This window comes from Gavia stellata, chromosome 4, assembly GCF_030936135.1.
Source record: "Gavia stellata isolate bGavSte3 chromosome 4, bGavSte3.hap2, whole genome shotgun sequence".
Classification (NCBI taxonomy): Eukaryota; Metazoa; Chordata; class Aves; order Gaviiformes; family Gaviidae; genus Gavia; species Gavia stellata.
The window spans coordinates 63,132,660-63,147,662 of NC_082597.1; the positions used below are offsets into that span (position 1 = coordinate 63,132,660).

The window sequence follows — 15,003 nt, forward strand, 5'->3', positions numbered from 1 at the left end:
AATGTCTGTGCTACAAGCCTTTTGCAGTCAGTGGGTGTGGGAGGTTTTGTTTAAAAGTGGGAAAGGATACACTAAATCTTGTCTAATGGGAGTAATTCTTACAGCCTCATTCTCACAGTAGTAAAGGTACGTTCAGCTGCAACCCCAAGATAAGGTGCAAGAGAAATTGAGACTGTAGGACGTACAGCAAAGGGCTACAAAGATGATTAGGGGACTAGAATGTCTTTCTCATGAGGAAAGGCTGAGGGACTTGGGTCTTTTTAGTCTGGAGAAGAGAAGACTGAGGGGGGATCTTATCAATGCTTATAAATACTTAAGGGGTGGGTGCCAGGAGGATGGGGCCAGTCTTTTTTCAGTGGCACGACAAGAGGTAACGGACACAAACTTTATCATAGGAAGTTCCATCTAAACATGAGGAGGAACTTCTTTACTTTGAGGGTGGCGGAGCACTGGAACAAGCTGCCCAGAGAGGCTGTGGAGTCTCCTTCTCTGGAGATACTCAAAACTCGCCTGGACGCATTCCTGTGCAACCTGCTCTAGGTGAACCTGCTGTGGCAGGGGGTTGGACTAGATGATCTCCAGAGGTCCCTTCCAACCCCTATCATTCTGTGATTCTGTGACCTGCTGCAACCAGCTGATAGGATGATTAATACAACCCTCATGAAAACGTGATGCAAAAACAGTAAACTAATTCATCCTGACATTCAGTGAAAAAAACTTCCAGCATCAACAGAAGCATCTCTATTTCACACCAGCTGGAAAGTGAATTACTGAAGATTAATATGTAATCCATGGCAACATTTGGAGGCTGGACTTCCTAAAATGGAGAGATATTAGTTAAATTATTTCTTATCTTAAAATTGTTTCACTGTATTCTGCACATTATATGTAAAAAATTCTTTGTAAACAAAAGACAGAAATAAACAGTTTCTTGTATTTAAAATGTAATATTTGATTGTACTACAAGCAAAGTGCTGAAGACTAAAAAGTTACAAATGAGTGTAAATGTGCGTAAGAACTTTAGGGCTTGGGGGTCTTAGGCAGTTTAATGAAATAACAAACTAAGTTGGCCTTTCAGTATAAAAAAACAGATGAAGCAACATTCTCAGGTGATGAGGTCTTCTGTTACACTGTGAAATAGAGAGTTTGCTTGTGATTAAGGAAAACAATCATACTTCCAGGATGAGGACATCACTTTTATACACAGTGTCTTAAAAATAAATAATGAAAATTAAGAAATGTATTATGTAGATTTTCATTACATTAGTTAAAAGTTCAACTTCATAGACCAAACATTTACTTCAATGGCTTCTTGCTAGCAGATTTGAGCTGTGGGACAAGATACATCAGAAAATACAGAAAATGGAAATTAAAATCCAAAATAAACACAATACATTCCATAAGGATATTAAATATTATGGTTTTCATTATAGACTAGCATGATGGAAATAATATAATTAGGGCCATATTCAGCTAGCCTCAATTCCCCCTAAATTCCTGAGTTAGACACTTCCTATCAGCTGGCGTTAGAGAGCTTTCCTTACTTATAACCTCAAATTAATTTTTTCAGAAATACTTCGCTTATTCCACAGTTGACACAAAAGCCTTCGGTGGGAGTTAGTACAGCTAAATATGACCCCATCTTTTCCTAGGAAGTAATTTTCTGAAAAATATGGTCCTGAGATTATTCATTAGTCGTCCAATCCAAATCCTATTGCCATTCATGATATCCCAATCAATGCTAAACTACCTGGAATTCATAAAATGTATCTATTAATGAAAACAAAGGTCTTCAGTCATAGAAGACTAACCTGCTTCATCCTCTTCCCCTGTATTTGCAAAATCCATGGTTTTGATTACTTTGTTGTTAAAGCAAATACAGCAATTATATCAACTAGCTTGTGTCCTTGGGAACAATACTGCTTTTTGCTACATGATTTTGCTAACAAACTTCATTAAGAAGTTTTCCTTGGAAGCAAATGTGTGGTTTGTTTAATACATAATTTTAAGGCAGACAAAGACTGCCCTGAATGAATCTTTCTTCCTTCTCTCCTTCTCTCCTTCCCCCCTTGCCCTTTCCTTCAGAGATCTGTCTCTTATCCAAGATGATTTTTTTCATATTTTCCCAAAGAGCTCTATGGCTGAGCCTTATTAGAGTTTGTCAGGTAAGTGGCATAGCTCTAAGAGGTATAGTCTGGCATTTTGTCACTGGTGGAAAAAGTCCTTGCAGTCACTGAATCTGTGAATTGGTGTGGGGGGAATAAAATACAATGTAGCATAAGCACAGCATGTTGGTCCTCAAAAAAAACCCCAGAACAACCAAGATAGATAGTTTATTTTGCCCTAACCAAGTTATTATTTTCATCCAGAAAAAATAAAAAAATTGTTTGAACTTCCTTTTGCATTTGCCTTGCATACTTTTGACTCCTATGTAGATGGTGTTCAGACAAAAAGGGCATTTGCAATGATTTTAAACTCATACCTTTTACTTCCAGTTTGCAATCAACTTCTGCCTCTCCAAGTTCATTGACTGCTCGGCAGGTGTAAGTACCTCCATCATAGGCACTGGGTTTGCGGATCTCCAAGGTGCAGACACCTTGGTTGCTGAACATTCGGTACCTTGGATCATTCATTATAATGACTTTGTTTTTCAGCCAGGTTATTTTGGGCTGTGGTAAAAACAGAAGAAAACCCACATGCACAACCCGATGAACTTAAATATTTCACCACTTTTTGTGGTGTTCTGTTGAATAATCCAGAAATGACACAAAATATATAAAATAGTGATAGAAAGGAAACTGCAATTCTTAACTCAAACATAAACGTGGGCTGCATCATGCATCTGTTTTTAAGCACAATTTTTTCAGTGCAGCTCTGTTATCAATATAAAAGGTGCTGTGTAATTATAACAAACGTCTGAGCAATAGCTTTTGACATCCAATTACACTAAGACAGTAAGAAATGCATGTTTTTTCACAGTATTGCACACAGAACAGCCAGAAACTGTGAAGGTGAAGAGTGAGCAGCAAACATGTTCTTAGACAGTCTTGAGTTCTCATTTTACTAGGTCAGTTCAGTTTTTCACAACAGAAGACATCACAAAAAGACACAACTCGAAAGAAACTGGAAGATGCATTGCACAGTGGGTCTGAGAACCAGCATGGTCCCCAGAGTATTCCTGCAATGCACTTTCTTAAAGCATAATTAGCTTTTTATAGAATAATTATGACTTTATTTTAGCAACAACCTTTACTGATATATTAACTGTACAGCTGTTGTCAGTGCCGGTCCCAGTATAGCCCAGCCTTTTCCTGAGAGTCTGCCCTTTTACTGAGTTATCTGTGGATTTATTAACTATTGTAATGCCTGTAACACAGGTAAGTAGGTCCTTTTTTGTATTCTTTAGAGCCCACGCCACTCTTTTTGCCTTCAGCCTGACTTGTGAGTGAGACAAATAGTAAAAGTGACATTACAGTTTTTATTGTCAGGTTACACTCTCTATTGTTTTAAGTGATACTGTTATGAGCCATGCTGTACCTTGGGGTTGCCCCGAACACTGCAGTTCAAAGTAGCGTTGTAACCAGCTACAGCAAACGTGTTGACTAGAGGCTGAGTAAACAACGGCCGTTCACTGAAGTCAAAATCGTCGTAAACTGGGTATTTGTAGACTTTGCCTATGAAATGAAAACAAAACATTTATAAAAAGAGTGTTGGTGTGTAGCTAAATACCCAAGTATCTTAAAAAGCTACAAAGAGTCTAAATCTGTTCTAATCTGCACTGCTTTAGGTACCAACCTGACTCTGGTAATTGCACTTGTAGGGGAGGCTGGTAGTGAGCCTGGGAAGGGACTAGAGCCCTTGGTCATGCTATAGGGTAGATGTCTGAGAGCGCCTCTTTGTTTCCTGAGTAGGTAGTGTACTAAATAATACACATTTATTCTGTGTCTTTGCCTGCATGCCCTGCATGTTACAGAACAGGATGGATCCTGACTGATGTACTGCGGGACGCCTGTCTTGACGAGCCGTGTTCACTCTGTTGCCAATTACTTTTCACAGTTTATTCTGATTACAAGCTGTCTCTGTATCTGAAAATCCATTTTTCTTTCTGCTTCATACAGTGCACTAACAATACAGATATCTGAATGGATGTAGTTTCTGTACAAGGAAAACATGTTAGTAAAATCTAGTTTCTCACTGCCACTTTATCCCTGCTCTGCAATGGAGATCACCATCAATAAATCATCTTCACCCACAAACTAAGCTGGCATTTAAAACAGCTGAACAGACTGACATCTGTTCCGGTGCACAGGTATCATTAAACGTCTGTGCTTCACTGAAACCTGATTCAAGCTCTCCTACTGACTTCAGTGCAGCCTAGGGCTGATACTTGCTCTACTGACAAGGGCAAGTAAGCAGTGATGAAAAACAATTCCTATAGGCCATTCTTTTGTTCATGATCCCATTTCTAAAAGAGAGGTAGTTTTCTTTTTAATAATGGAAGTGGGGTCCAGTACCCTGGGCCTTCAGTCCTTCAGCCCATCACTGTGGCTTGTACAGGTTGTCTGTCCTCTGCATCATGGCAGTCAGGTATTCCTTTCTTTCAGACAAACTGAGGTAATCTGGATTGATTTTCTTCCTTTAAACTACTTGTTTGTGGAATTTTCCTTCCATAGAGGGGCAGTTGATTTTTTTTTTTTAAAGTTTACAGTACCATTTCAAACTGACAATTTCTGAAATGTCAGGATTTCTGACTGCACAATCAGAATTTGTCCAGCTCCACCTACAAAAGATGTGGAGCAGGGGTTACGCTTATCTCTTGGATCCCGCCTGAAATGGGCAGGAGCACTTGCACAGCTGATGCCAAGTCTCCAGTGGGAGGCAGTGACCCACCACTTCTAACAGAACAGCTTCTTTACTCCTTTTCCAGCTCTTGTCTACTTAGATCTGCCTGTGGTGACACGAGTATAAGATCCAAGATCATAGAAAATGTCAGAACATGGGAAAAATGTCCCACTCATGATTAAAAAAACCAGCTATGAGCTGTGTGAACAAACCAAGAAATCCTAATATGAAATGTCCTAGCTGTTGCTTGTTCCTGGGTTCAGGGCTACGAATGCATCTGAATGCTTTAGAGATATGGCCTTTACCTCTAAACATCTCCCAGCCTCTGAACACACCCCTTCCCTTTTGACAAGGAATGGATAATTAGCTAACCATCCTTTGCAATCAAAGCGCTCTCTTTGGTCATCGTTGCATCCTCACTGAGGCCGCACATGTTTTCTGCGAAGATCCGGAAGTAGTACTCATTTCCTATGACGAGCTCGTTAATGGTGGCACTGGTGCGGTGGTAGTGCTCGATTACTGTGAACCATTCCTGAAAGACACAAACACAGAGAGTAAGCTTCCCTGCAGCGCCCTGCACCTCTCAGCCAGGAACTGTTTGGAAGGATCATCAAGCTTGTGGGAGTAAGATTTTTCTTTTAAGGGAATGTTGATGGATACTAAAATAGTGAAGCTGGCAATAAATAATTATTCTGTCTGAAATGAGTGATAATGAGAATACCACAGAGCTCACTGCTGAGCAGTGAAGGCCAAATGGAAAGTGAACCCTATTGAATTGTTACACTCTCTTAACTGGCAGGATTTGTGTTAGGAAATCCAGTATGACAAAGGTTGTATTGCGTGAGGCAAGGCAACCTCCTTCGTTCCCAGTCCACACTGCTGACAGAGAAGGTACTGCTGCAGATAAGAAAAGTAGTAGCATGTACTACTCTGCAGTAACATGTACTCACTGTTAGGAGGCCAATGCACTAATCTACCCCCTGTTCACAGGTTGAGTGTTAATGAGAAATGTAGTTTTATGCAGGTGGTCCTCTGATATCTAAAGGCTCGGATGGGGAGGTCGGTTTTAGCACTTTAGTCTTGCAGCAGTAACAGGATGTGTGATTTCAATCCTAGTACACAATACCTAAGTAACAAACTGAGGTGAATGAGTTTAATGCTAAAAATGCAATTAATATAAAGTGCAATATGATCACAGCAATGTTTTTGCTTTTCTTTACTCTGCCCTACATAGTGTCTTGCTTTTCTAAAGATGAACTTGTGCCGAGTTCCCTGTGCCACCGTTTGCACAGATATCTGGCCATCTTTAAGAGCCAAAGTGCCTTTTGGGAAAACAGTTTTCTGTAGAAGGCCAGCTGTGCCAGAATTGCAAAATTCAACACCACGGAGAATATGGGGACACTATGACCTGAATGGTCCGTGACTCACTGGACCCTAGATGGACATCATTGTTCTGGTTGCTGTACAGAGACCATCTCTTCTTACAGTCTGAAGAGAAAGAAAAAATGAAGGATGGGAAGGGAAACAGTGGCACAGGAAGAATGAATTGATCAGACCGTGGAGCAGGTCAATATATTAAAGGGGGGGAGTGGGGTGGGGTGGCAAAAAGATTCCCTCAGATAAGGCAACTCCCAAAATATTGCCCTAGATTTCCAGTGTTTAAATTTGCAGTAAGTGTTAAATGTAAGAATCCAACTACTGTCTTTTAAGGAAGTGTAAAATTCATGTTGGTTTAATGAAAATAATAGACATCTCTATATTGCACTTTTCATCTGTAAATCTCAAAGCAGTTTACGAGTTACATATGTACCATTTTGACATGGGTGGTAGGGAGTAGCAATGACCTACACAATGTGACAATACATGTTTGAAAACAACAGTGTTACATTTTGATTCTAGTAGCAACCTACTGACTTCAGAGTTAATATTTTTGGGTTTTATTTTCTCTACTGAGACAAAGGAAAAAAAGCAGAAATACTTCCCTCAAATCCCCCCGTCCTTTTCTTTTCAGTCCTCCTCTTTGGCATCGTCTGAAAACATTTCCTTTTTTAGGCTTTAGATACAGTGAACAGGAGATTTTCAGAACTTTTAGAGATGCCTTGCAGGTTTTCTAAGCAGTGACTAACCAATGCTTTGTCCACCTACATCAATTTAAGCATGTAAGGCTTTTTATTTTTAAAAGGGAGAATTCATGTGTACATCAGCCTTTTAAACATCTCCTTATTGCTTACCATACTCTTCTTATCTGCTTTTTGAATAGTGTACCCAGTGATGGCAGCATTGCCATCATCTTTTGGTGGCTTCCATGATAAATTTACATTCTCTCCCCAGACGTCCTCAATAGTTACAACCTCTGGTGGGCCTGGGCGATCTGTAATGAAAATATGGCAGCTGACATTCTCCATTGGTTACTTTCTCTCTCTCTCTCTTTCCTACACAAATCTTCCACTTAGTTTGATTTCTCTCTCTCTTTCTTACAAAACACAAATGCCAAAACCAACGTCAAAAGAAAGCTGAGGTTGCAAAATAAAACTTTCCAAAGTTGAGACATGTCAGAATTATGAAAAACTTAATTTGACCAGTTTGTGAGTATGGTTTCTGATATGCATGTGCTCTTTAATTGCATGAGGACATGAGATTTTGGAAAATTTAAAACCAGTTGAAGATGTGTTCCTAAACGACAAAGTCGGACAATCATTATAAAGGCTGTGCTACCAGTTTTACTTATTATGTAAAAAAAGAGATGGGTAAAAATGAAAAGTAAATGTGTTTTCTTGTCTGTCTTTCCTACTTTGATGTACTTTCAACATTTAGGATTTCTTCCACATTACCCTTGTGACAAAGTTACTATAAATTTACTGCTTCTCTGGCATGCATTTATTTCTGTTTCTCAAAACATACCAACAATCTGAATATCTATTGTAGCTTTGTCCTCCAAGTTCTCTACTTCCACTTTCATGTCATATTCTCCAGAGTGGCTCCTTTCTGCCTTTCGGATGAAGATGATAGTGTCATTTTCAGTGTTGCGGATGTTGATTTGGTTCTTGTCAATTGGAGAACCATTTTTCTGCCATGATACTTTTGCCCTTGGTCTTCCCTGTAAGAAGACAGGAAACAATTTGTATATGATTTTGGGAGAGGAAAGGTTGGGAGAGAAAATGGGTTTATTTCCCATTTTTCCCAAACAGGAAATTAAAACCATCCTGAAAGAAACTGAGAATTCTTTTTTAAATAAGCAGCATTTGAGATGCAATCATATTAATTCACCTAAAATGTAGCTTGCTTTTTTTTTTTTTTCCAGGAGACTGAAAATATTTGCAAATTCTGCCTAAATTGCACAATTAGCTCTCTGGCTAAATTTGACAATTAATTTCCAGTTTTCTAGAAGAAAAAGGAGAGGAAACCAGAACAAAATATTTCATCCTCTGTAAGTGCCTACCTTCTCTACACTGCCAGTAAAAGAGGAAAGTAGTGGTCTAAACCTCCAGGGATCCCAAACTCTCTTCTTTTATTGCAAAAGCAGTTGGAATAGTTGTTAGGTAGGCTCATTTGACATCTTTTGTGTGCCATTCTTATGGGCCTAGTAATGCCCAATTTAGGTACTTAAATCAGAGTGAATTCCACCTGCTTTACCATGGGATTTGCCTTCCAGAGGTAAACAATTTGCAGATGCTGTCTGAAAAGGGTAATCTCACACCTTTTTGAATGTCTTGTCTTAGAGAATAATCATAGAATTTTCCTTTAATTTCTCAAGAGCAGTGAATCTTGCAGTGTATTGCTGATCATGCTTTTATTAGCCTTCTAGCAGGTGGATTATGCCCACTGAGTAGCTTTAAGTGTGCAGAGATGAAACAGAAATGAATTCTGCCATAATTCTTGTATTCAGAAGAATAAGGACCCTGCAGGTAGAGAGGCAGTCACTGTTGTAAAAAGTATGGGAATGAAGGTTAACGTGATGCTGTGGGAAAACATGTGCTACTATCCTTGGAAAGAGTCCTATTATAGGTGTGATCTCAAGGATTTGAAAGTTGCAGTTTCTATAGGAGACAGTGAAACTCTGCCCACTCTTCCCCTCCCTTTTCCTCTCTCAAGACAAGAAAAAGATTAAATGCTACAGTCCTACCCTTGATACCGTACCTAACCAGCGTAACCGTTCTGCATTTTGCTAGCGATTATCTCACATGTAATGCCTACCGGGAGGATTTATAAGTGTTCTTTGGATGACAGATGACAAATCAGTCTGTCTAAGCTAGTTACCCAATTCATTAATTGGCTTAACATCATTACTTTGAGATGTCAAAGCAAAGGCTTTCAAGGGCCTGTGTACTGTGTGCTTCCAAATCTCCTTAAGTTAACTCACTGGCCGACCAAAGTTACACAGAAAGAAGTTAAAAAGCAGCAATATTAGAAAAAGTAGTATTTTCCTGTCAGGGTTTTTAGTTCTTACCTGGAAAGGAATAACAAGATTCACAGTTTCTCCAACTCTTCGAGTGTAGGTTTGTTTTAAGTGTCTTGGTAGACGAATCTTTGGAGGTTCTGAAAAAAGCCAAAAGCTTGTGTTTGACATTTATCGTCTTTTCTGACTTAGGCAGTGCTGGTGGGCATCGGTATAAATAGGAGACTCTGTGGTCTACAATTCCCAGAAGTGACTAATGAATGAGGTATCCTAAATTTCTTCGGCCCACAACATTACATTTCGTACACCATTGGTTTTTGTAACACCAAATGTTATGTGGTAGGAATAGGTGAGAAACTTAGTGCAACTCAAAAAACAGCAACATCAAGTTCCGCAGAAAAAAAGCCTTGAAAGGCTGAGCAATAAAGGCTTGGAAATGAAACAAATTATGAATATTATGAATATTATGAATATTACAAATTACGAATATTTTTAAAGATGGTTTCATGATTTCTAGTCACTGCACAATGGCTTTGTAAGGCGATATCATCAGCTTCCAACAGTAAGTATTAGCCTTAAAAAACCAAACTAAGTATGGAATCAGAGTGTATTTGTGGGTGAGCGTAGGCAGGAGGATCTTACCTATCACTTCCTTCACTAAAATAGGCTGTGGGTGGTACCTGGGCTCACTTTCACCAGCAGCATTCACAGCTTTTACTCTCACAAGGATTTTCGAGCCAGTCGGCAGGCCAGTGATAGTAAACTTCGTTTTGTCTGTCAGCTCTGGGTTAGCCACGATCCATTCATCAGCTAATTTAGGGAAAAAAGGAGGGGAGAACGAATTGAAAGAATAGGGAATTATAAATACATCCACTGCACAGATGAGGAAAATTACAGTACATTAATAGATTCATTATATTCTGATGAATACCTGTGGGGTTTTTTTCTAATTATGCTATAACATGATATTGATTCACTGTAATCATATGTAGGAAAAATGTTTCAAACCTTTAAGGGTTTCTGCTGATTATGTATTTATATTTAGAGAAATAAATATTTTTAGAATGTGTCTATAATTTAATTTTCAGAGAGAAAACTGATTAGTCTTTAAATTCAGCTGATAGAAAACAAAGGGGACATCATAAAGTATATTTCCAAAAGCGCTCATCATTGGTTTAACAGCTTCCTTGGAGAGAAATGGGTTTTACTATTAATTTCAATAATATCACAATTAGACCAGTACTGAGTACCCTTGAAACTACCACTGAGACCACAGGGATGAGAGAAACAGAGAATATTTACAAACTGCAATGAAATGCCATCTCTCCTGGTGCCTTTAAAAACAGGAAGGCTGTGTCAGAATTATTGACGTAATTACAGCATTCTTGGATTTTTTTATCCTACCCCTAGGCAGTCGCATATAATCCATAGACCGGTGGAAACAGTACAGTCTTTCAGAAAAGCTTCGACTACAAATGAACCTCTCTTTTCCACCCCATCCTCTAAACAGATCGCTTTAACACTGCTGGCACCTTGACATTTGGAAGTCAGGTTTATGCAGTAGCAAGTCAGTATTGATACCTTCCACATCATATAAAGATAGCATTACAATATTGGCACAGAAGACAAGAGGACTATTATAAGCTAGAGAGCCCTGCAGACTTAGCGCACAATACTGTGGTACATTTTCATAACTGTGAGTCTTACTTTTAGGAATTAAGTTCTCCTTCAAGCCGCTTCCTTCAGCTTCTAGCAGAAGAGGATTGCCATCAATGACTGTTTCCCGAACACCACCCCCTCCCCTTATACACGGACTACAGAAAATTCTGTAGACTGTTGCCCCTAAAATTCACTCTCAGAAATTTATCTTTACTTTTATGAAGAGAGTTTTTCTTTCATTAAAGAAGATTTATATCCTTTTTTGAATACTGTACCTTCCAGGTTAAAAGGTGGCTCCATCAATTCCTCAGACACATCTGTCGATATACCTTGTGAGAATCCATCTTTAAAATTAATCAGAGACACCCACTTTCACACAGATGGAGCATTTTGTCAGTGGTTAGCAATTCCTGTTAGTAAGTATGCAAAGATAGATGCTGGGCTTTAAAGATTTAGAGGACCTGTATTTAGGGAGACTGCAGGGAGGAAAGAGATGGGAAGAGGGCATCTAGATCAAAGAACAGTTATGCATGATGCTCACAGGAAAGCTAAAGGATAAAGGAAGTGGAGGAGATAAGGTTGTTTTTTTTCTTTGGGCCTGATCACAGCCCTGGAAAGATGAAAAGAAAGAGACAAAAGAAACATTTGGAAGAGAGAGAAATGAAATAAAATGGTGATGGGCGAAAGTGTAGGAGGAGAAGAAAACACATCATAGAAGAGAGAAGAAATTCAGAGAAGAATTCTGAGTAAGAGAGACAGAAAAAGTGAAGTCTTGGAAAAAAACTTGGGGAAACAGAGGAAAAGAACACATTTATCTAAAGGCAACATAGAAAGAAAATTAAAGAACGCTAAAAACATGGATGATGACAGATACGATGTAATCACTAAGGTTTTATTTCCTGGACAAAGCTATGACTGCTCTGGGTTTCCTGGAATCCTGGACTTGGCTATTTTCAGGATAGTAAAAATACTACTCCAGTATCTGTGCACGGTCCTGGCTGGGTACATTGGCAAAGATCTCAGCCAACAGAGGCTCTTCAAAGTGCTTATTTACTAGCTATGAAAACAGGTCATCTGCAGGTACAATGGCCCTTTAAAAGCAGATAAACATATTGTCCTAGGCAAAACTAGAGCCAAACTCATCAGATGACCCTTGAAACAAGAACCAGACGGCAGCATATATTACTAGGAATTGACTTCTCCAGTGTCAACAAGATTTGATCTAGTCCACATCGCCACAGCAAGAGGTTCCAGTTGAATGTTGTAAACTAGCCCTGGGAAGGGGAGTTCTACATTCATGTTATTCACACCTATGCAATGCCGGATCCAGATACTCATGATGAGACTCCAGGTCAGTAATATACACAATGAGCTGTCAAAGGTGCTACCATAGTTAAGAAAGTCCAAGAGTCCACCATATTGATCAAGTTGTGAGGTTCAGACTAAAGGCAAATACCAATTTTCGCGAAGCCAAACCAGTGCTTGTGGTACATGATTCTTCTAAATTATAACTATATATATTTTTTTTTCTTCCTATTTTCAGATTGTGATTTCTGTTAGTGATTGCTATGATAAGGAAGTCTCAAAAAAGCCCTCTTTAAAACTACTTCCATGACAAGGATGGAAGAATGGAGAAGGTAAAGACAAATGAGTTTACAAACAGATAACTAAAAGAAAAGGACAGCAGAATTAATACAGACAGTCATAAAAAGTACCTTGAAATTAAAAAGAGTTATTAAACAGTATAGAAGAAATTAGTCTGAGGCAGAACAGGCACTGAAAGGACTGAGAAAAGGAGACACCGAGGTATTGCAAGAAAGAGAAAAAGGACTGAACATAGAGAAAAGAATGTATATTCCAATAACACGTCCTTTCTGATTGGTATTTTCTACTAAGCTTGCTTCTTCCTAACCATTTTCATAATATATATACATAAACAATGTCAATTGTGTACATATAGATGTATATGCATATATAGGAGGCATATATAGATATACATAAACACTCAGAAAGCTATGTAAAATACATTGTACCCATTGTATTTTAACTGAGGCGAGTAACAATAAAATGACAGAGTTGACTGCCATTTTGTTGTGTCTTCAGATGTTTTAAACCTATTTAAAAAAAAAAAAGTAAAGAATTTGTTCCATTCAACAGGTATACAATGATCTTCTGTCTAATAGTCCTTAAAAGATAGATTTGGAAGATTCCTCTGAACACCATATTTTGCATTAGCATATATATATTTCTTATCCTCTCTTGTCACCTAATTTGGAAATCACATACTGTAATGTCAAGGGGTTTATGACAATGACATATTACAAACACTTTTAACTTTTCCCCCACGATCCTACCAATACTAAACAGAGCATAATATACAGCATACACTGAAGTCTTCACATTGACAGTCCCCTTTATATTCCTGTACATCTTGCCTGTGCAATGGAAACATTATAGGAATGCTGCATCTTGATGTAAGACTGCATGCTTACTCATTCTGAGCTGTTCCCGCAGCTCCCTCCCAATATACAAGGAAAACCCTTCCTACCATTCCAGCTGTGTCTGCCTTCAGGTAATCTTCTCCAGACCTCTTCTTGCAGTCTGTTCCTGCTCCTTACAGATATTCAGCTCAATACTACAAGATGCTGAGTGCTCCTGAGAAAAGCCAGTGGTTCTTCTTCACTCCCTCTCCCACTTGCCCGAGTGAGAGCTGAGGGCACTCTGCTCCTGTGGTATCTGACCACTTTTGTGAACTACTGTTTTCCTGGATTGTCTGAATCTGAAACACGTGACAGTGTAAACGACAAGTTCTGTCCTCTACCTCTTGTCTCCAGGCTGTGGACTGCATTCATGAAAAGCTTTTGTTGAAATAAATGCCTTTATGAAAAAAGGTGTCGAACTCATCACTTGATTTACAGCGCAGTTAAGAGCAGCAGCTAGTGGAGCTGAAGATAACTGTGTCCCATTCATCCAAACACACAACATTGCTGGAGTCCCACTGATTGGTATTTGCCCGCAGAGGCTGGGTATTGCACATATCACTCCAGGCTGTTTGATACTTACCCAGGAGCTGGTGGATTTTACTTTTTGAAAAATGACTTCATTTGATGCCAACTCAGAAGAAAATCTGCTGAAAATACTAAGTTTCTGCTGCTTGATCACCAAAGACCCTTAGTTGTAAAATATACATTCTATTTCCCTATTTCTTGTTATTTTACTCTCATAAATTTATTCAATCTTTTACATCTTTATCTTTCTCTGTCAATTCTGTATAGATTTATGTCTTAGATGGGCATAGTTAAAGATCCTGTATCTAACTACACTGAAACATTGGAGAAATTAAATATCCAGACATGAACTTTGCATGCCTAGGTAACTTCTACAGCCAGCTATTGGAGAGGCTGTCTGTCCTCAGTATTGGGAACTGGGACCTGAAGTAGCCAATTAGTAATATGTCAAGATAGGCATTATCACACTGAGGACCTCCTGGCCCTAAAACCCAGCCAACATGCACATATTTTGGACCACACTTATAGTCATTCATTATTTCCTGTTCATTCATCCATCCACTCTTTACTGCATCGACTCTTCATTTAGCTTAAAAAGAGGATAGTGGTTAACACAGTACTTGGTACACTACAACAGATTATATGGCTTTTGATTTGGATTTTAGATCAAATGTAAGATGGGTTGAACTAGAGTCAATGGGTGGGATCTGGAATACAAACCAAAGGAAGCCTGAACAAAACCCTGCTGCTTGAGATTTTCTGACTGATTAGTCTCTGCCTTAAAGTGAGAGCACCTGATACCCATAGAGAAAAAATGTAGGAAGTCTCACCTAGTTTCACTATGAGTAACATACCACAGTCATTGTCACTTACTTCCTTCAAAGCAGTACTCTACAACATAGCCGTCTAACCCGGCTGCTCCGATGTGGTCTGGTGGCCTCCATTTCATTGTAACTGAGGTATCAGTCACTCCGTCCACTGCCAGGAGAGTTGGTGGACTGGTAACAGCTGAAGCAAGCAGGCAGCAGGGAGAAGGCAGAAAACTGTGTTACAGTTAAAAGTTTACATTTATGGTGTGTATTCCTCTAGTTTAGTATC

General features: G+C 39.0%; 1 protein-coding gene across 1 annotated transcript in view; it reads right to left on the reverse strand.

Moving 5' to 3' along the window:
- MYBPC1 (myosin binding protein C1) overlaps positions 1-15,003 on the reverse strand; it is a 47,950-nt gene that overhangs the window by 5,435 nt on the left and 27,512 nt on the right. Inside the window, exons 20-29 of the mRNA XM_059817193.1 lie at positions 14,775-14,913; positions 14,626-14,699; positions 11,173-11,241; positions 9,881-10,048; positions 9,290-9,378; positions 7,744-7,939; positions 7,074-7,213; positions 5,215-5,374; positions 3,538-3,674; positions 2,483-2,669 (exon numbers count right to left, since the gene is read on the reverse strand). Coding sequence (XP_059673176.1) covers positions 2,483-2,669; positions 3,538-3,674; positions 5,215-5,374; positions 7,074-7,213; positions 7,744-7,939; positions 9,290-9,378; positions 9,881-10,048; positions 11,173-11,241; positions 14,626-14,699; positions 14,775-14,913 — 1,359 coding nt within the window. The remainder of the gene's footprint in view (positions 1-2,482; positions 2,670-3,537; positions 3,675-5,214; positions 5,375-7,073; positions 7,214-7,743; positions 7,940-9,289; positions 9,379-9,880; positions 10,049-11,172; positions 11,242-14,625; positions 14,700-14,774; positions 14,914-15,003) is intronic.